This window comes from Geotrypetes seraphini, chromosome 3 (genome assembly GCF_902459505.1).
Source record: "Geotrypetes seraphini chromosome 3, aGeoSer1.1, whole genome shotgun sequence".
In the NCBI taxonomy this organism is placed as follows: Eukaryota; Metazoa; Chordata; class Amphibia; order Gymnophiona; family Dermophiidae; genus Geotrypetes; species Geotrypetes seraphini.
Genome location: NC_047086.1, coordinates 235,106,161 through 235,128,930, shown reverse-complemented (window position 1 = coordinate 235,128,930; position 22,770 = coordinate 235,106,161). Strand labels below are relative to the sequence as shown.

At 41.4% G+C, this 22,770-nt stretch overlaps 1 protein-coding gene across 10 annotated transcripts in view; it reads left to right on the top strand.

Annotated features, from left to right (window-relative positions):
* Positions 1-22,770, top strand: part of EPB41L2 (erythrocyte membrane protein band 4.1 like 2) — a 451,080-nt gene that overhangs the window by 172,370 nt on the left and 255,940 nt on the right. For all 10 annotated transcript variants that reach the window (XM_033936201.1, XM_033936204.1, XM_033936198.1 and 7 more), the window contains exons 5-6: positions 10,630-10,672; positions 20,272-20,347. In XM_033936201.1, coding sequence (XP_033792092.1) covers positions 10,630-10,672; positions 20,272-20,347 — 119 coding nt within the window. The remainder of the gene's footprint in view (positions 1-10,629; positions 10,673-20,271; positions 20,348-22,770) is intronic.

The following is a 22,770-nucleotide window of genomic DNA, read 5'->3' as shown; positions in this document are numbered from 1 at the left end:
GGGGTCATTGGTTAGGAGACACAATGTTGCTCTGAAATGCTGGAAGAAGCAGTAAGCTGTAAAGGGAAGACAGGCTGGGTGATATGGGCCTGGGACTGATATTGGAGCTGTGGAAGAGGAGCAGAAACGGGATGTGAGGGTGAGAGGACTTCAGGAATTAGTTTTGACCATACTTTGTGCAACCTGCAAGATTTGCTTCCTATAAAGTTAAAGAAAAAAAAATAAAAAAAAGGTGCTGATGCATTAGAAAGGACATCTACAAAACAGAGATTTTTATTTGGAGATTATAATTAATAATAGCAATATAAAATCTGTTGATATAGCCCTAAAGATTCTTAGAATGAGCTTCATTCTTTCTTTATTCTTTCATTCTTATTGAGTCTGAAATATTAATTGTTTTCACTTGGCACAAGTGCTTTCTGATTCAGTTTTTCCTGCCTTGGCTCTTGCCTCCACAGATTAAAATGCCACAAATCTGACCTCCAGCCCAGGCAATGTTAAATGCTGAATGATGTGTTTTTTTCCTCATTCTTCTGTGCTCATCAGAATCATCCATTTATGAGCCAGCTGTTGTGCTGAATTGCAGCTGTGGGGTGTGGTGGTTGAATGCCAGACAGTGTAGAATATGAGCTGCTCCCTAACACGGCATCAGAGGTACCTTTAAAGGGGATACCAATGACCTTTCATATCCATGTTCTTGTGCAGCTGTTAGATGCTGCTCAACTTAAAACAAGACAGCCTGGTCAATTCAGTTATAACTAACTGAAAGAAAAACTATATTGTATGTACAGATTTATACTTTTTTTTTATTATTGGTGTTCCTTTTAAACATCCTTAAAAATGTCTTTTGGCATAAACTAAAAGGATACCTCAAATGATGAAATCATCTACCTTTTGAACATTTTTTTTCTGTTGCATCAATATACATTTCATTATTATATCAGAAAAATTTGCTTGTACAGAGATCCACTTATCAATCCTTATGGCTAAACTCCATGATTCAAATTGGCAAGTCTGGTATCTTCTGGAAGCATTGGATGCAGGCAGGTATACATGCACTAGATGATGTTTTATCAGATGGGAGTATGCTTGATTTTTCACAATTGCAACAAACATTTGGTATTGCTAAGTCTCAAAATTATAAGTGGTTGCAGTTGAAGCAAGCCATTCAGAAGGGCTTCCCTGATTGGCAAAATCTAAAAAAATCATTATAGCCTGCAGGTCCTATTCTTCTAGACAGATTTTTTAGGTCATCAGGCTGCCCGGTGGTATAAATTAATATCTGAATTCTTGAATATAAAGCCAAAGTCTAGTCTTAAAGACATTTGGAGCATTGAGATAAAGCAGTATATTTCTGCATCTCGATCACCACGAATTTGGACTTGGAGGATGAGATATACAGCGTCAGCATCTATGAGACAAATATGGTTTTTCTTGTTACATAGATCTTTTTGGACCCCGGTTAGGTTGCAAAAGTTAGACAGTTCTAAATCTAATAGATGCTGGCACTGCCATCTAGACATTGGGACACTGGATCATCTGTTGTTCTATTGCCCTTTGATTCTCATCTTTTGGAAGTCAATATGGAGAAGATTAATAATGTATTGGAAGCATCAATTCCACTGACATATGAGATAGTCATATGTGGAATATTATTACATATTAAGTCCCCCATGGACCAATAAAAATGCCGTCTATTCCTAATTATGACTGGGATAGCCATGCAGATGATAACCCGTAATTGGAAAAATTACGATAGCCTGAATTTTACTTTCTGGTAGGCAAGTTTATGCTCCAGCTATAGGTTTGAGAAAATGAATGCTGAAATGTTGGGGCATAAAAATTTATTTAAGATGGTTTGGGGCCCGTTGACATCTTTTGTTACTTCACAATAGTTGTCCTTTGTTTATAATTTAATTTTTGTTTATTTTCATACACATCCAGGGAAGGGTGGGAGGGTGGAGGTTATTTTTAGTTCTATCTTAATTTTAGCCCTTTGAGTATATACATACAGGGTGGGTGGGATGACATTACTATTTTAAATAGGGGAAGGTTATTGAAAGATTCTGTTTTTATATTTTTATTGATTTATTGATTAATCATTGGTTGGTGGGAAAAAATGGTTGTTTATGTATATTTATACGATTTAATGTGCTTTTATTGTCTTATTCTATGGATATATATATTTGTGTTTTGCACTTTTGATGTTTGGAAAATCAATAAAGAATTAAAAAAAAAGAAAAAAAGAAAAATTTGCTTGTTTACACATTAATTTGTTCTGCTAGGACCTAGCTTAGAATTTTAGACAATGTGGGTTATAAATTGTGTAAATAAATCCCATTATTCTGTCAAGAATTTAGATCTCGCTGAGTAGAATGTTGTTGGTAGTAGTTTTGCTTTCATTGAATAATATATGTATGCAGGCCTTGACAAATTTTTACAAAATATACGAGCCAGCCCCAAAACTTAGGAGCTAGCAGCGGACACTTCAATTGCTTCTCTTTCCCCATCCTTCCAAAATTTTCTCCAGAGAAAAGGGGAAATCCCCTTCCAGATTAGCAATAGCTCTTTTAGAACTGGTTTACTAAATTCTCTCTTCCTATTTTGTTTCCAGGGATAAAGAAACTTTAGTAAATCAGTTTCTTAAAGTGCCCCCTCCTCAGGGTGCAGGCTTATTCTACCCCTCCTTTCTTCCTACCTTGTCTTGCCTGAACAGATTATACTCCATTATAACTATATTCCAGTCATGGGTCTCTGAACCATGTCTCCGGGATCGCCACTATATCCTATTCATCTTCATCCATCACAGTTTCTAGATCCAGAATCTTGTTTTCCCATACTTAGAGCATTAGTATATACTGCTTTCCAGATATTGCCCCCTTTTCCCATCCATATAGAGGTATTTAGTGATTTACTTACCTGAGGGTTTATACTCACCCAGGGGCTTTGATCACCCTGCTTCATCGCTTCTAGTTTAAAGCCCTCTTCAGTAGATTAGCCAGTCTGCTGCTGAAGACACTTCTTCCCTTCTTTGATAGATACATACCATCCCTGCTCAGCAGCCCTTGGAAAATCCTCCCATTGTCCAGGAAGCCAAAATGCTCTCAATGACACCATCCACATAGCCACAAATTCATCTCCAGGATGTGAGCTTCTCTGCCCTGGCATTTACCCTCAATAGGTTGGATAGACAAGAATACCACCTGCACACCTGACTGCTTTACCTTCTCTCACAGAGCCACAAAGTCACTTTTGATTTATTCGCAGGGGTACCTGGGAAGCTCTCAGTAACATCTTGGATTTTGACACCAGGCAGACAGCATACATCCTGAGACGACATGTCTGGTCTGCTTCTGTACCCCTCAGAAAGGGATTGCCAACCACCACTTCCTTTGACCTAGTGGTCACAGATCAGTAATTTAAGGGATTTCAAACTTTGGTCCTTCTTCTCCCTGGAATGCCCTCATTGTCTCCATTTCCAGGACAGCATATCGGTTCTTCAGTTTAAGGATGAGTGAAGTCACAATACCAATCTTACATAAGAATTGCCACTGCTAGGTCAGACCAGTGGTCCATCGTGCCCAGCAGTCCGCTCACGCGGCGACCCCCAGGTCAAAGACTAGTGCTCTAAATGACTCAGGTCTCACCTGCGTACGTTCCAGTTTAGCAGGAACTTGTTCAACTTTGTCTTGAATCCCTGGAGGGTGTTTTCCCCTATAACAGACTCCGGAAGAGCATTCTAGTTTGCTACCACTCTGTGGGTGAAGAAGAACTTCCGTACGTTTGTACGGAATCTATCCCCTTTCAACTTTAGAGAGTGCCCTACCTTGGAAAAGGTGAACAATCTGTTTTTATCTGCTAAGTCTATTCCCTTCAGTATTTTGAATGTTTCAATCATGTCCTCTCTGTCTCCTCTTTTCAAGAGAGGAGAGGCCCAGTTTAGTACTGTGTCCTTCTTCATGAATGGCAACCAATGCTGGACGCAGTACTCCAGGAGAGGGTGCATCATGGCCCGGTACAGCGGCATGATAACCTTCTCCGTTCTGTCGTTCTGTTCGTGATCCCCTTCTTTATCATTCCTAGCATTCTGTTTGCCCTTTCGCTGCCACCGCACATTGCGCGGACGGCTTCATCAACTTGTCGATCAAAACTCCCAAATCTCTTTTCTGTGAGACATCCTGTATTCGTGCATGAGATTTTTGTTACCGACATGCATCACTTTACACTTATCCACGTTGAACCTCATTTGCCGTGTCGATGCCCATTTCCCGAGCTTGATTATGTCACGTTGCAGATCTTCGCAATCCCTCTGTGTCTTCACTACTCGAGAACAGATATGTTTTTAGACATTTTCTAAATTCCCCGTAAATATCAGTAAGCAGAAGCAGTTGTTCTAAATCCTTGCCCCATGTTGCTGCCTGATAGAAGAAAAGATGTTGATGTTTAAGTTTACATCCTCTAACAGGCAGGAAGACAAAGATAGCTGATAAAGTTAAATTGGGGGGACAAAATGTATTTTAGAGATGTAAATAATAATGGCATAGTGAGGCTCAAGGGTGAAGGGGACAATTATGCAGAGACTGATAAGATAAGGCTGAACTGCTTAAGAATTATTTCTGTTCTGTTCACGGATGAAAGACCAAGGGTAGTACCACAAAAAATGAATGCAAATTGGAATGGATGTGTAGTAGACTGGGAAAGATTCTCAGAAGACTTTGTGAGGAGCTAGCTAAATTAAAAGTAGATAAAGCAATGGGGCCTGATGGGATACAACTGAGGGTACTCAAGGAACTCCTAGAGGTTCTGGCAGCTCCGCTGTCTCATCTTTTAATGCTTCCTTAAAGTATGGTGTACTACTGGAGAAGGGTGGATATGGCCCCTCTGAACAAGAGCAGAAGTAAGTAGGAGGTTGGGAATTACTGGCTGGTTAGTCTGAACTCGGTAATGAGTAAACTAATGGAAATGCTTCTTAAGCAGAGGATAGTGAGATTTGTAGAATCTGTAAAAAAAGCCAAAAACAGAAAACTATTACTGTTGGGGGATTCCATCATCAGAGGCATTAACCTTGGAACACAGGGCGAGGAGTCCAAAATAGTGAAATGTCTTCCAGGATCCTCAGCTACCAGGAGTTCCAGGCAAATACTGACTATAGTTAAGGAAGAAACTAAGGATTTTAACACTGATGTTGTTATCCATCTGGGAACAAATGACCTGGCCAACAACTCCACACTTGCAGCACAGAAAGCTTTTCGGGAGCTTGGTGAGGGCGTGAAACCTTTTGTAAAGACTTTAGCTTTTTCTGAAATACTGCCTGCATATGGAAAAGGAGAGCAAAGAGTGAAAAACACAGAGGACTTTAATAGATGGCTCAGAGCCTGGTGTCATCAAGAAGGCTTCAGGTACATAGGAGGATGGGGAAATACATGGAAGGACAAGAAGCTATATTGCACTGATGGGCTACATATTACTACAGCAGGAAAAAGAAACCTTGCAGAGAAATTTAGACAATATTTTTCCAGGCATTTAAACTAGAAGGTGGGGGTGGTGTATGTACGAAGGACAATTATAAAGACCACCCCCGGCAAAAGAAAAGATGTGATAGTAGTAAAGGCTGCAACATAAGCAATATCAGCAACTCATTTCTTAGTATTGCAACGGAAAGTGAAACGACACAAAAATCCATACGAATAAGGAGATTATCGCTGAAAAATAGCTGGAAAGCGATGACCACAAATGCTCGCAGTCTAAGCAACAAAGTTCATGATCTGCAAGCCCTGATATTAGAGGCAGATCTAGATATTGTTGCTATCACAGAGACATGGTTCAGTGAATCACATGGATGGGATGCAAACATACCGGGATATAATCTTTTTAGGAAGGACAGAGATGGTCATAAAGGTGGAGGAGTAGCTCTCTATGTAAAGATCAATATCCAAGCGACCGAAATGCAAGGGACCTGGGGAGAGGAAGAAGCGATATGGATTGCTCTGAAAAGAGAAGATGGAACTTCTATCTACGTGGGTGTAGTCTACAGACCTCCGACTCAATCACAGCAAATTGATAAGGATCTGATTGTGGATATCCAAAAGTTTGGAAGGAAAGAGGAGGTTCTGCTGTTGGGAGATTTCAACCTGCCGGATGCGGACTGGAATGTTCCGTCTGCGGAATCGGAAAGAAGTAGGGAGATTGTGGATGCCTTTCAAGAGGCTCTGCTCAGACAAATGGTGACGGAACCCACAAGGGAAAAAGCGATATTGGATCTGGTCCTCACAAATGGAGAGAGTATCTCTAATGTTCGAGTGGGTGCTCACCTGGGTAGTAGCGATCATCAAACGGTTTGGTTTGATATAACGGCTAAAGTGGAGAGCGGCCGCACGATACTTAAAGTCCTAGATTTCAAACGTACGGACTTTAATGCAATGGGAAAGTACCTGAAGAAAGAGCTGTTAGGATGGGAGGACATAAGAGAAGTGGAAAGACAGTGGTCTAAGCTGAAAGGAGCGATAAAAATGGCTACGGACCTTTATGTGAAGAAAATCAATAAAAACAAAAGAAAAAAGAAGCCGATATGGTTCTCCAACCTAGTGGCTGAGAAAATAAAGGCGAAAGAGTTGGCGTTCATGAAATATAAAAAAACCCAAGAGGAGAGCAGAAAGGACTACAGGGTGAAACTGAAAGAAGCCAAGAGAGAGATACGTTTGGCGAAGGCACAGGCGGAAGAACAAATGGCTAAAAATGTAAAAAAGGGAGATAAAAATTTTTTCAGATATATTAGTGAAAGGAGGAAGATAAAAAATGGAATTGCTAGGTTAAAAGATGCTGGGAACAAATATGTGGAGAGTGATGAGGAGAAAGCAAATGTGCTAAACAAATACTTCTGTTCTGTGTTCACAGAAGAAAATCCTGGAGAAGGACCGAGATTGTCCGGCAAAGTTACACGAGAAAATGGAGTAGATTCTGCGCCGTTCACGGAGGAGGGTGTTTATGAGCAACTTGAAAAACTGAAGGTGGACAAAGCGATGGGACCAGACGGGATCCATCCCAGGATACTAAGGGAACTCAGAGAGGTTCTGGCGAGTCCTATTAAAGACTTGTTCAACAAATCTCTGGAGACGGGAGTGATTCCTGGGGATTGGAGGAGAGCGGATGTGGTCCCTATTCATAAAAGTGGTCACAGGGATGAAGCAGGAAACTACAGGCCGGTGAGCCTCACTTCAGTTGTTGGAAAAATAATGGAAGTGTTGCTGAAAGAAAGGATAGTGTATTTCCTTGAATCTAATGGGTTACAGGATCCGAGGCAACATGGCTTTACAAAAGGTAAATCGTGCCAAACGAACCTGATTGAATTTTTTGATTGGGTGACCAGAGAGCTGGATCGAGGACATATGCTAGATGTAATTTATTTGGATTTCAGCAAAGCCTTTGATACAGTTCCTCATAGGAGGCTGTTGAACAAACTTGAAGGGCTAAAGTTAGGACCCAAAGTGGTGAACTGGGTCAGAAACTGGCTGTCAGACAGACGCCAGAGGGTGGTGGTTAATGGAAGTCGCTCGAAGGAAGGAAAGGTGACTAGTGGAGTCCCTCAGGGTTCGGTGCTGGGGCCAATCCTGTTCAATATGTATGTAAGTGACATTGCTGAAGGGTTAGAAGGAAAAGTGTGCCTTTTTGCAGATGATACCAAGATTTGTAACAGAGTAGACACCGAAGAGGGAGTGGAAAATATGAAAAAGGATCTGCAAAAGTTAGAGGAATGGTCTAATGCCTGGCAACTAAAATTCAATGCAAAGAAATGCAGAGTAATGCATTTGGGGATTAATAATAGGAAGGAACCGTATATGCTGGGAGGAGAGAAGCTGATATGCACGGACGGGGAGAGGGACCTCGGGGTGATAGTGTCCGAAGATCTAAAGGCGAAAAAACAGTGTGACAAGGCAGTGGCTGCTGCCAGAAGGATTCTGGGCTGTATAAAGAGAGGCGTAGTCAGTAGAAGAAAGAAGGTGTTGATGCCCCTGTACAGGTCATTGGTGAGGCCCCACTTGGAGTATTGTGTTCAGTTTTGGAGACCGTATCTGGCGAAAGACGTAAGAAGACTTGAGGCGGTCCAGAGGAGGGCGACAAAAATGATAGGAGGCTTGCACCAGAAGACATATGAGGAGAGACTGGAAGCCCTGAATATGTATACCCTAGAGGAAAGGAGAGACAGGGGAGATATGATTCAGACGTTCAAATACTTAAAGGGTATTAACGTAGAACAAAATTTTTTCCAGAGAAAGGAAAATGGTAAAACCAGAGGACATAATTTGAGGTTGAGGGGTGGTAGATTCAGGGGCAATGTTAGGAAATTCTACTTTACGGAGAGGGTGGTGGATGCCTGGAATGCGCTCCCGGGAGAGGTGGTGGAGAGTAAAACTGTGACTGAGTTCAAAGAAGCGTGGGATGAACACAGAAGATTTAGAATCAGAAAATAATATTAAAGATTGAACTAGGCCAGTTACTGGGCAGACTTGTACGGTCTGTGTCTGTGTCTGGCCGTTTGGAGGAGGATGGGCAGGGGAGGGCTTCAATGGCTGGGAGGGTGTAGATGGGCTGGAGTAAGTCTTAACAGAGATTTCGGCAGTTGGAACCCAAGCACAGTACCAGGTAAAGCTTTGGATTCTCGCCCAGAAATAGCTAAGAAGAAAAAAAAAAAAAAAAAAAAAAAAATTTTGTTAATTGAATCAGGTTGGGCAGACTGGATGGACCATTCGGGTCTTTATCTGCCGTCATCTACTATGTTACTATGTTACTATGTTTTGAATGGACTGCAGGACCCGAGGCAGCAGGGCTTTATGAGAAGCAAGTCTTGTCAGACGAATCTGATTTCTTTGACTGCAGTACCAAAATAATTGGTCATGGGAGGGGTGCTAGATGTTGTGTATTTGGACTTTAGCAAAGATTTTGACATGATAAATAAACTGAATGCATGCGGCATGAGCCTTAAAGTGACAAACTGAATTAAAAGTTGGTAAGTAGAAGGAAACAAAGGGTAGTGGTAAATAGAGTTTGCTAGGAGGATAAGGATGTTGGTAGTGGAGTGCTGCCAGGATATGTCCTTAGGCTGGCTCTATTTAACATCTTTGTGAGTAATATTGTGGAAGGACTATCTGGCAAAGTTTGTCTTTTGGTGGATGATACCAATCTTTAATAGGGTGACATGGAAATACTAGGTGGGATCTGGTGAAGTTTGATGAATGGTCTGGTAATTGGCAAGTAAGATTTAATGATAAAAAATGCTGGGTCATGCACTTGGGCTGCAAAAATCCAGGAGAACGGTATAGTATAGGAGTCAAATCTTATGTACATGGAAGAAGCATAGGACTTGGTGGTGATTGTGTCTGATGATCTCAGGGTTGCAAACCTGATAGTAAAAGTAACAGTCAAACTCAGGAAGATGCTTGTGTACATAAGGAGAGGAATGGCCAGTAGGAAAATGGAGATAATAATGACGACGTATAAGTCTCTGGTGAGGCCCCATTTGGAATATTGTGTGCAGTTTTGGAGACCAGACCTTCAATAAGATATTAATAGGATGGAGTTGGTCCAGAGGACTGGTTCAAAATTGTTTAGTGGCCTTCATAAATCATATGGGGACTGTCTTAGAAACCTTAAAATACCGTATTTTTTGCTCCATAAGACACACTTTTTTCTCACTCAAAAGTGGATGGAAATCTCGGTGCATCTTATGTAGCAAAAGTACAAAAAATTACACCCCCCGTACCGTTTAAAAACACTCCTCCCGCCCCCGAACCTTTTTTAAACACACCGCCTGCTGCCCCACCGCATACCCGCTACACCTCTGTAAAACACCCAACCCCCTGCATGCCACTGCTTTCCTTCACACCTTTTTAAAACCTCGGAAGAGCACAGCGGTCAGGAGCAAAGCTTTCCGCACTCCCGCTTAGGCCCGTGCTGTTTTCAGAATGGCTGCGATCAGTTCTCGCGGGAACCAATTGCTGCTGAGCAGTCCTCCTTCCTTCTGTCCCTGAACCAGCACCACATCTCCCATTCAGTCCTCTCATCATCCTGGATCACTGCCAATAGCGGCAGCCTAGTTATTCCTGAAGACAGACTCATGACCTTTAGCTAGACCTCACTTGCCTCTTTGATGCAACTTCCTGTTTCCTTGGAGGTGAGGTATGGCCTAGCCAAAGGTCACGAGTCTGCCTATAGGAATTTTTGGGCTGGTGCTATCAGCAGCGATCCAGGAGGATGAGAGGACTAAATGGGAGAGATGGTGCTGGCTTTGGGGGAGGAAAGGAGGAGAACTTAGCGCCACATACCCTTTGGTAGTGGTTTGCATACTCCCTGTGTTGAAAAGCACTGGCCTAGTGGTTAGAGCATCCTGAGGTTGAGTTCAATTTCTACTGCAGCTCCATAAAACTATGGGCATATCAATTAACACTTCCTTGCCTGTCTAAAATATGTAAACCACTTTGATTTTAACCACCCAAAAAAGTGGTATTTCAAGTCCCCTTTAGAAATAGTTTGAATGCCAAACAATTTACATGTCTTCGTCTTACAAATGTAGGTAACTGAAATTCTTTTGCACTTTGTGGTATTCTAACATATTCATTTTTCCTCTTGTTTCAGTGTTGGCTTGATCTTGCAAAGGAAATCAAAAGACAAATTAGAAGTAAGTCTTCTCTATATGCCCTTTTCTCAGAATTTTTATAACAATGAATTCTTAGAAGCAGTGTTTTCATCAAAAATACAGGGTAAAAATTTCTGCTGTATCAGTCTCTGCAAGAGCCACAATAGTCTGTGATATGTGAATTTAATTTCATAAATATTTTGTACCATTTTTTGGGCCAGTTTATCTGTAACTCCTCTTTTATATGGCGCTCTCTACAGACCCAAAGGAACACCATCACAGGCTGCAGGATGTAGGAACTAGGTGAAGTGTTGGGAATATGGATCCTGGAACAAGGACTGCTACAGCAGAAGGTTCTTCTGCAGTCTCTGAAAGAAAAGCACCACATTCTGAATGTCTCAGAACAGAAAACAAATGTTACTGAAGTAAAAAAATAAAATAAAGTAGTATGAAAAGGTCAACGGCATTAAAGTCTGTTGGTTTATATACTCCAGTCTTCTACAGAAATGAAATTCAAGTTCAATATTAGGGTTGCCAACTTTTTGAAAGAAAAAAAACAAAAGCCTCACCCCAACACACTCCTTGTCTCACTCCAGTTCCACTTCTTGGATCACCACTTGAGAGGGCAAGCAAAGTAACATGCATTAAATGCCACATGTACTTTTCCTGTGAACAACTTGGGCAGTAATCAAAGCTGTGGTATCTGCTGATATAATGCAATTTTGACTGTGAAAACGGCTTTGCTTATTATTCTCTAAATATTTACCTCATAAAAATATAATAGAGCATGATATTGTAAATATTAATCTAAACATAATCTTTTAGTTCATTAAATTGGAGGAGGTGTGGGGCAGTTAGATCATGTACTGTATATGGGGAGATATGAAGTTGTATCACACACTTTATTAAACAGGGTAACAAAATTACTAAACACAGTTCAAATGTTAAATCTTTGTTACAATGTGTTGAATGGATGGATACCTATTAGAGACAGGTTCCTCATCGCCATTGAGAAATGAGCTGGTGCACAGTGTTATTGAGAAAAAGAGAAAAGGATTGGGACTTATATACAGCCTTTTTGTAGTTATACAATCACACTCAAGCATTTTCCCTATCTCTCCCAATGGGCTCACAATCTATCTAATGTACCTGAATCCTGAGATAGCCGAGGATTCGGTGAAACAAAGACCTTTGTCAGGTGGATTTAATTTCAAGCTGTCTTTAACTGGGACGTGTGGAAGATAGAGGAATGGCATCATAGAAGTGAAAGTAACTTCTGATGTGGCAGATAAGTCCTAGTCTTTTTGAGAGTATGAAGAGAGGCTAGCCAGGGAAGCACAAAATTTCAAACCGTTCTTTAGATATGTTAAAGGGAAGCAGCCGGCTAGGGAGGAGGTGGGACCGCTGGACGATGGAGACAGGAAGGGAGTGGTGAAAGAGGAGAAAGTAGTGGCGGAAAGACTTAACATGTTCTTTTCATCTGTATTTACAAATGAAGACACATCCAACATACCGGAACCTGAGCAATTCTTCAATGGAAGTCAACCAGAAAAATTAACATCCATGGAAATGAGCCTTGAGGATGTGCGCAGGCAGATTGAAAAACTAAAAACTGACAAATCCCCGGGTCCGGACGGCTTACATCCAAGGGTTCTGAAGGAATTAAAGGAGGAGATAGCGGAACTACTGCAGCAAATTTGCAACTTATCCCTGAAAACAGGTGTGATCCCGGAGGATTGGAAGATAGCCAACATTATGCCCATCTTTAAAAAGGGATCAAGAGGTGACCCGGGAAACTACAGGCCGGTGAGCCTGACCTCGGTTCCGGGGAAAATGGCGGAAGCACTGATAAAAGAAAACATCAATGAACATTTTGAAAGAAACAAACTTCTGATAACCAGCCAACATGGTTTCTGCAAGGGGAGATCGTGCCTAACGAACTTATTGCACTTCTTTGAAGGGATTAACAAACGGATGGACAAAGGAGACCCCATAGACATCATATATTTAGATATCCAAAAAGCCTTTGACAAGGTGCCCCATGAACGTCTATTCCGGAAACTGAAGAACCATGCTAGCTCTAACCATGGGGTGGAAGGAGACGTACATAGATGGATCAGAAACTGGTTGGCGGGTAGGAAACAGAGGGTAGGAGTGGAGGGCCACTACTCGGACTGGAGGAGGGTCACGAGGGGTGTCCCGCAGGGCTCGGTGCTGGGGCCGCTGCTATTTAATGTCTTCATAAATGATCTAGAAAAAGGGAAGAAATGTGAGATAATAAAATTTGCGGACGACACCAAACTATTTAATGGAGCTCGGACTAAAGAGGACTGCGAAGAATTGCAAAGGGACTTGAACAAACTAGGGGAATGGGTGACGAGATGGCAGATGAAGTTCAACGTTGAGAAATGTACAGTATTACATGTGGGAATCAGAAACTTTAGGTACAACTATACGATGGGAGGGATATTTTGAATAATATCCCTCCCATCGTATAGTTGTACCTAAAGTTTCTGATTCCCACATGTAATACTGTACATTTCTCAACGTTGGAGTACCCAAGAAAGGGACTTGGGGGTAATGGTGGACATGACAATGAAGCCGACGGCACAGTGCGCAGCGGCCGCTAAGAAAGCGAATAGAATGCTAGGTGTAATCAAGAAGGGTATTACAACCAGAACAAAAGAAGTTTTCCTACCGTTGTATCGGGCGATGGTCACCGTACCTTAAGAAGGATATGGCGTTACTCGAGAGGGTTCAGAAGAGAGCAACACATCTGATAAAAGGTATGGAAAACCTTTCATACTCTGAGAGATTGGAGAAGCTGGGTCTCTTTTCCCTGGAGAAGAGGAGACTTAGAGGGGATAAGATAGAGACTTACAAGATCATGAAGGGCATAGAGAGAGTGGAGAGGGACAGATTCTTCAAACTTTCACAAAATAAAAGAACAAGAGGGCACTCGGAAAAGTTGAAAGGGGACAGATTCGAAACAAATGCTAGGAAGTTCTTCTTTACCCAACGTGTGGTGGACACCTGGAATGCGCTTCCAGAGGATGTAATAGGGCAGAGTATGGTACTGGGGTTTAAGAAAGGATTGGACAATTTCCTGCTGGAAAAGGGGATAGAGGGGTATAGATAGAGAATTACTGCACGTGAGCGGACTGCTGGGCACGATGGACCTCAGGTCTGACTCAGCGGAGGCATTGCTTATGTTCTTATGATTCTTTTGTGCACATTTTGAGACTTATTGAAGTTTTGATGTGTGAAGTTTTGTATGCCTATGATAGAATTGAGACAGCTTTTTTCTTGAAGAGGTTATGTTAATCTGAAGCTTTTTCTCCATCACACTGTTTTTTAACATCACTCTCTATTGCAGGGGTCTCAAAGTCCCTCCTTGAGGGCCACAATCCAGTTGGGTTTTCATGATTTCCCCAATGAATATGCATGAGATTTATGTGTATGCACTTCTTTCAATGCATATTCATTGGGGAAATCCTGAAAACCCGACTGGATTATGGCCCTTAAGGAGGGACTTTGAGATCCCTGCTCTATTGGGTATCCATTCATTAAACACAATGTAACAAAGATTTGACATTTGAACTGGGTGAGATAAGAAGTTGTGCATTCTCCCAAATTCCCCAACTTCTATGCATATGATGGAGTCCAGTCTGCAATGTGCATACAGTAGCATCACACACAGTGCCTCTTTCCCCCAGTGCAGCCAGCTCACCTCAGATAAATCAGACTACTATAGTTTTGATTTAGTCACATTGGATTCAAGGATTTTTACCTCTGATTAAGAGAACCCAATTGGCCAAAAAAAACTACATCTCCGAACATGCAATGAGGTAAAATTGGGACTGGTCAACCTAGAATTGGTTATTGGACAGAAAACAAAGGGTAGGGTTAAATGGCCATTGGTTTATGGATTCTCTCATGGGGCACCCGGACAAGGCGGCCAGGATTCTGGCCACTTTGAGATGGCTGCTTCATATTTGGTCCATAGAGCTGTTGCTGCCCGAAGACTCTAGCTTGGGCAGATGCTCCATATATTTTATTGTGCCAAAGAAAGGCACTGATGATTGGAGACCCATCCTAGACCTTACTCACGTAAATGCAGTGCTCAGATTTCTGCATTTTCACATGGAAACAGTTCAATCTTTCATAACGTTGGTAGTTCCAGGGAAGTTCCTAGCCTCTCTGGATCTAGTAGAGACCTATTTGCATATTCCCGTCTTCATGGATCACAGGAAATTTCTCAGGTTTCTCTTGTCCTGGAAAACCATTAACAGTTTTCAGCTCTTACCTGGCGACAACTCCTCGTACCTTCACCAATGTGTGATGGTTCTGGTAGCAGCTTACCTGCACAAGATGGTATTGCAAGTATATTCCTAACGCGATGATTGGCTGATCAGGGCCCCCTCGTTATCAGAGAGCCAGCGCACAGTGGATCAGGTGATCCAAGTCCTGGAGGATTTGGGTTGCATTGTAAATTACCACAAAAGCAATTTAACACCAGCTCAATCCTTGGAGTACCTGGGAGTTTAAAAGGAAGCCTTGAAGGACTACTGTGGACATAAGATATTTTCACCCTGAGATAAAAAGTAGGCAGTTGCAAAGACCTATAGCCTGGAAAAGCACCTTGTCAGAGTCCTGGGAAACTGGGAGTCTTCGGGCGACCCTTGAAAGGATGAATGCTGGCTACAGCCTAACCCTCAGTAAACCTACAATGGAGAAAAATTATAATCACGATGCAAGCTCATTTGAGTGTTCAGTCTTCACTGATTTTTTTTTTTTTTTACACTAATAGGGTCAGACAGTAGAAATATCTGTGTATGTGCAAACTTTGTCCATCTGCTACTAAGCAGACCTACAGCTGAACAATCAATATTTTTTAATTATTATTTTTATTTATTTATTTGAAAATCATAACAAGTAATACTCTTGTGCAGGTAACACGAACTAATAAATTTTACAGCATATAATTATTAAGTTAAAACAAATTCAATTCTTCTTAGACCCCAATACAGGAACTATAGGGGGGGAGAGGTCCTATAAGGGACTTAATACTGAAAAATAATCAAGAATTGGCTTTAACGTGAACAACTCCTCTCATATACAATAAGATCCACTTATTCCTTGATGATCTTTTTCATGTCTTAAAAGCTCCTGAGGTGTTCTGGAGCAAAAAAAGTGTATTTTTCCCCCAAATATTTAATGAGGCATTTACATGGATATGCCAATTGAAAGATAGCCCCCAAGTCCTTCGTCTCTTGCCTCATAAGCAGAAATAATTTCCTCTTTTCTTGTGTCTCTTTATTAACATCAGGATAAACCCAAATACGCTGACCTATGAAAGGAATCTGAGCATTGCGGAAATATAACTTAATTACAGCATTGAAATCCTGCTGAAATACAAATGAAGCAAGCAAAGTAGATCTCTCGTCAATTATCAGCGTAGTTTTTGCTAGAATTTTCGAAAGATTTCCCAAATCAAGTTTTTGTTCTTTTGCTCGTTGAATAATTCTTGGTGTTTCACTTCCTGTCTGCTTTTTAGGATCAGGCAGATAATAAATTTTATTTAAAGGCGGAATAGCTTCAGGAAATTTAAGAGTCTCAAATTTAATCGTCTATTATAATTTTCTAACTGCTCTTTCCTGTGGATTAGCAATTTGTCCTTAATCTTTCATTAACAGCTTTTAGAGCAGTTACTTCTTGCTTAAGAACCCTAAATCTTGATTCATTTTCAGTTTTTATATCCTCTAGTGATTTTTAAGCAAAGTTGAAGTCTCATCAGAAATCTTTTGAATAGTTCCTGCCAACCTCTGGAGCACTTCCTTTCCAGACATCAAGCAAGGTTACCTCCACGGGGGTCAGTATAAATTCTTCTGCCCCTAGTTGACTTTCAATACCAGCCGCTCCGAACACTGTCGCACTCTCTTCCTTGGGAGGGGGGTCACCTGCAACCATTTTGGTATCAGGTCCGCTTCGAGGTGCAGACGCATCAGCTGCAAGGCATGGAGAAAACTGTGGGATCTGGAGGCGAGAGTGAAACTTCTGGCTCAGGAGAAGAGCCCAAGTCCCGGGGCACTAACTCCAGCGAGCCTCACGATCCAGAGAAGAGAGGAGTTTTGGTGGCGAAGTCCAGGACAGTCTGGAGTAAGGGTGTCGAAGTTCCAGTCGGTGGAGGACCCGACCTAACTGAGCCCTTGCGCTTCGTATGAGGCATAGTCTCGAAGGAAACTCGGACGAAGCCTCGCCTGCAGCACACCAGTCACGCCTGAACAATCAATATTACAGCAAATCTTAAGCACCTGTAAAACATCCACCTGGCTGCACGTGATAAACTGCCTTTGTTGAAGAAATCAGCAAACTTTTTCGTCAGATGCATCACAGAAAAGGGTCAGTGATCTCATCATGAGTTTTGTTACTGGGTACATGCAAGCATTCTCAGTGGTCACCAGAATTAATTCAGTTGGTGACTGGTCTTCACCCAGGCGAAACCATACTGACTTGCAAGGCTCTTACTGGACACATTGAGGACCAGTATCGTAAGATGACAGACAACTTTCAGAATAAGCTGTCACTTGTGATTGAAGTCTGCACAACAGCTGACATATGGACCTCCCACAACAGAAGCTTTTTTGGAGTTACCGTACACTGGATCAAGATCAGCACATTGGAACGAAAGTCTGCAGCATTGGCATGTGCATGTTTGTGAAGATGACATACTTTTGACCTGATTGCATCCAAACCCGTAGATCCACTCCAAATTTCGTATCACTGACAAAAGTTTTCTGTACAGCTACTTACAATGGATCAAACTTTAAGGCATTCAAGGTGTTCTCAGAGACAGAAACAACAGTCGTAGAACCAGCACAAGTTGTGCTCTCACAAATCGACAACAGAGAGGTGACCTTCACAAACATTGCAGACATCCTAGACAACCAAACAGATGCAGAAGCAACAGAGTATGCAGTTCCATCTCACCATCGCTGTAATACCCACACAATGAACTTGATTGCTGTGTCTGATTCAGAAGGGGCCAATGAAGTTATAGATTACAAGAAGTTAAGCCATAGAACCTTGGCGAAATGCAGTACCCTCTGGAACAAGTGCAGTAAAAGTTCACAAGCAGATGAAATAGTATACAAAACTTTGGAAGCCACACTTGCTGTATCACATGTTACTATATGGAATTCATTCTGTTATACTGTTTGCAAAGTGTATTCTATTGTGGAGAAGAAGCCTGAAACTGTGCTTAATGATATCCGTGAGAAGCTTTCCCTAACAGCTTTCTGCTCAAATGAAATTGCTTTCATGGCAGAGGTGATGAAACTGATTGCTATGGCAAAGGACACACTGCAGGCTGAAGACCAGTGTTTCATTGGAATTTTTTTGCCAATGATTTCTTCCCTGCATGCACATCTTGCCTCCCTCAGGCCTTTGCACAAATTTGCCAGCCCCTTATTGATGCTCTAATGAATGGAATCATTAAGCACTTTGATCCACTTGAAGCTAAGGATGATTAGATAGTAGCAAGTGTTTCAGCGTAATGCAATTGTTCAAGTTTCAAGTTTAATAGAATTTGATTTTTACGCAATGTCATATATTTCAATGCGTAAAAACATGTTTCCGTTACATAAAAAAAAAACATCCACGGTGTACAAAATAAGATAAAATAAGACATTACATACAGATCATTTTTGTTCTATTACAAACTGATACAAATGGATAATGGGAGGGGTTACAATTTATAGAAGAAAAAAAAAGAACATTTAAGGTAAGAACACAAGGGATGGGATCGCTTAAGCCACAGGTGTCAAAGTCGGTCCTCGAGGGCCAGAATCCAGTCGGGTTTTCAGGATTTCCCCAATGAATCTGCATGAGATCTATTTGCATGCACTGCTTTCAATGCATATTCATTGGGGAAATCCAGAAAACCCGACTGGATTCCGGCCCTCGAGGAGGGACTTTGACACCCCTGGCTTAAGGAAAGGTGTAAAATAGATAGAATGAAGATACTTTAATAACTTGTATAGTAAATTCAATTAAGATCTGAGGATATTAATTAAGATTAATTAAACTGTCTATGTGTTAATAGCCTCTTTGTAAAAAAAGGTTTTAAAGAGCGCTTAAATTTTTTTTAATTTGATGACCTATTCGTTAAATTCATTAGGGTCAAGATATTGTATTTAATTGATTACTCTATTTATATATTGAATGCATCTTTATAAAGAAAGCCTTTTAAGGCGCGTTTGAATTTGTCTAAGGATAGTTTGCCATGTAAGTAAATTGGCAAATTATTCCACTGCTGGGGAGCTAATACTGAAAAGATGGTTGCTCTTCTGGTCCCAATTATTTTCAAAGAAGGAATAGTTAGTAGGTTTTGTTGTGTCGATCTGAGTGTCCTAAATGGAGAGTAAGGTATTAAGAGTCGATCCAAGAATGTCGGCACATGTGATTGTTGTATTTTAAATGTTAGTAATATGATTTTAAACATTATTCTATGTGTAATAGGTGTTTTAGTTAGATTGTGAGCAGCAGTTAACCAGTTAGTGCTGCCGAATATCTTCAATGCTCACTAAGCTCAAAGCTGGCTATTTTGTGGACGGTCCAAGGGAGAGGTCAGCACTTATGTGGTTAAGTGCTGATATGTATTGAGCACTTAACCACCTAAGTTTAGCGTTTAAACCCTTATTTGGCATTGTTGCTCAGAGGCAACAAGTGTTTCTACGATTTTTATGAGAGATCTGCATCTCCAAATGCCTGTTACCTTGGCACTGTTGCTCTTTCAACATCAAGTTACAGAAAATCAGCCATTTCACCATCTGCCAATTAAAGGGTTAATCTTACTGCATAAGTCAGTTCTGTCTTTATGCAGTGTAGCTTATGCAGTTAACTGCTGAATATTGATGCTAAAACATTTACTCTATTTCTTAGAGTAAATTCAATTTTAAACTGAGGAATACTCTGGGAAGAACTAGATCCCAATAACATTACAAAAATAAAATGCTATGAGTGGTACATAGTTTTATCCTGTTTCCTTGATTCCACTTCTGCTTTTTGATGACATTGCCATTTGAATTATAATTTTCCTGTTATCCTGTCACAAAATTAAATTAAAGGGGTAGATATTTAGCTTGTAGTAGTAAGTAAGTAAGGTTTTGTTTTAACCACTGCTGGTGTTATTCTGTCCAGGCACCAGCTGGCTCTGTCTTAAACAGATGTGAGATATTCCCGCGGTCCATGGCGACCCCAGATATTGAGTGTCAGGCGGCATTGAATAAATAATCGATAAAAGCTTGCCACCTCAGACTTAGCTGGGCAAGCTGATATTTAATGGCTTGCTGGCAGGATATAGGGTTTATCTAGCCATTAGCCTTATCTGGCCAGCCGCTGTATACTGGCGGTGATTAGCTATTTCACGTGACATAGTTGGTCACTGGCCAATCTGGTGAGCTTGATATTCAGTGGGAGGTAGCCAGCTATATCCTGCTGAATACCGATGGATAGCTGGCTAAATGGTACTTAGCTGGCCTAGAGCCATTCCCAACTGGATGTGCCATTGAATATCAGGGGGATTTTTATTGGCTTATATAAAGAATGATGAATAATGGCTCTTTTTCTTACAATTGTAGGTTTTCCATGGGTATTTGACTTTAATGTGAAGTTCTATCCTCCTGATCCTTCTCAGCTGACAGAAGATATTACCAGGTATAAAATTGGAGAAATTAAATTAATTTGCATCAAGTTGTCTTGACTATTTTTCTTTGTTTTTCCTCTCTAGGGCTGTCTTCTAGTCAGATTTGACAAGATGCAATTGTAACTCATCTCAGTCTTATGTGCCTCATTTTTGATAAAGCAGAGAAAGTTTAGAGGAGACTATAAGATTATTATATATTGTGGCTATTGCAACAAAAAAGTTTACATAGCTAAGGATGTTGGGTCTTTATGAAAATGTTCACAACAAGCCATGGAGGGGCATATTCAATAGTGCATCTAAGTCTGATTTGGGCATCCTGAGAAGTGTGTCCAAAATTTGGATGCCAAAAATATCCATTTTTGAAACGTCCGTCTTCTTTTTTCCTTATAAAAATGACCTATTTAAACATCTTAGTCATCAGGACATCCAACAAAAGTGTCCAAGTTATAAACATCCAAACCCAAGCCATTTGGATGTAAGTGGGGCCACCATTTATGCTGCATTGGCCACACAGACATACCAACATAGGAGTTGGGCTTCTTAGAGGGCACTGCTGTGAACTTCATATAAAGGATGCCAGGTGTACATCTCACCATAATCCATTTATAATATATGATGAACCCTCCAGAACTCCCCCCAAAACATACTATACCCACCTGTCTACCATCCCAATAGTCCTACCACCCAGGTGTCACCATATGTCAGTATATTAGGGTTTGGTAGGCTCACATCTTACACCATAAATGTAGTGATTAGAGTGGGATATGGACCTGGGTCCCTCTTTCTAAGGTTCATTACACTGCCCACCAGGTTTCTCCAGACACCTGCTTGCTGCTCTACTAGATTTTCCCATGCCAGGTGCCGCTATTCTAGAGACAGGTGTGTACTGTTTCATTCAGATCTTTGGGGGGTGGAAGGGGGTCATTGACCACTGGAGAAGTATGGGGGAGGTCATCTGGTCAGTTTGGATACCTTTTGGCACTAAGATGCTTTTAAACAGGTATAGCGTCAGATGTCTAAGTTGCATCTTGGGCAAGATTTGATTATCGCTGCAAGACATCCCAAGTACTAAGCACATGCATAATTATTTATTATATTAGATGCTTGAAGATAACTTCAGAAAATCAAAAAAATTAAAAACACATGCACAATTCCTGTCCCCATTAAAAAAAAAGTTGTGCCCCCCCCCCGATGGCTCCTGAAAAAAAGAGAAGCCCACTTCCTCCTACCTTGACTCCCCCCCCCCCACACATACACACTCTGCCTCCCCCACCGATGACCCCTCTTCCTAACAACTAAAAAAAAAATTCAGGAGGGATGCCTACTCCCTCCTGCCTTAGCCATCCAGACCACCCCCACATCCCTGACTGTCCAAAACCTGGACTCCCCACACTACCCCCCCCCCCCCCGACACCAAGGCTTCCCCTTCTGACCCCTCACCCCACCCCACCAACAAATCCCCAAGAGAAGGCTCTGGTGGGCTGGAGAAAGTCAGTTCAGAGCCACCCTAGCTCAAGCACAACTCTCCAAACCCCTACTCACCCTCCCACTTCATACCTTGTAGTAATCTGGCAATACTCCTGCCTTCCGGCAAGCCCGCCTCTTAAAAATGGTAGACCTTCCCGATGCATCCTGGGATGCAGGGGGAAGGAACCTAAAACTCTTCTATGGTGTGGTGGGGCCATGTTTTGGGCACTCGGGTGTGGGGGTGGTCAAGATAGCCAAGGCAGGAAGGAGTGGGCAATCCTCCTGTTGGGTTTTTTTTTTTTTTTTTTTGGGGGGGGGGGGGTCATTAGACGTAATTGTTATATTTTGTGCTTTGCAAAGCAATGTTAGGGCATCGATCTTGGACTGATTTTAATATTAATGACCTCATTTTAATACTAATGACATCTTTGTATAGCAGAGTTGAAGGCTGCAAAAGATGCATGGAAAAGCATACGGTGAGCCATTGTGTACTTTGGTCAGTTAAATAAGGTCGATGCTAAACTGATTCAACCGGTTTAATGACGATCGTTAGACGCATGGAGACTGTAGTGCATCTGGACCTAAACAGAGACTCCTCAACTGCTCTCTGTACCCTAATGTGATCTTTTCTTACACTCTGAAATTCAACCTAAAATACTAATCTAGACAGAAACATTTTTATATAAAACCCTAACAGAGACTCTAAAGGCTACACTATTGCCTAAACTGACTTTGCTGAAAAAAACTGAGTACTGAACTAAAAAAAGTAAAAGAGAAGAATAATGAAATAATCTACTGAAGCCCAAGTTTACCTTTTCCCAAGTTTGAATGCCTGTGTGTAAGATATTCCAATGGAGTTTTTCTTCCTCTTAGCAGATCCTCACTCGGCACCTCTTCAAAATTAAGGAGCTGTTGAGGTCTGGGTTACCTTTTTGTTAACTGTGCTTCTAAAGTGATGTCAGCTACA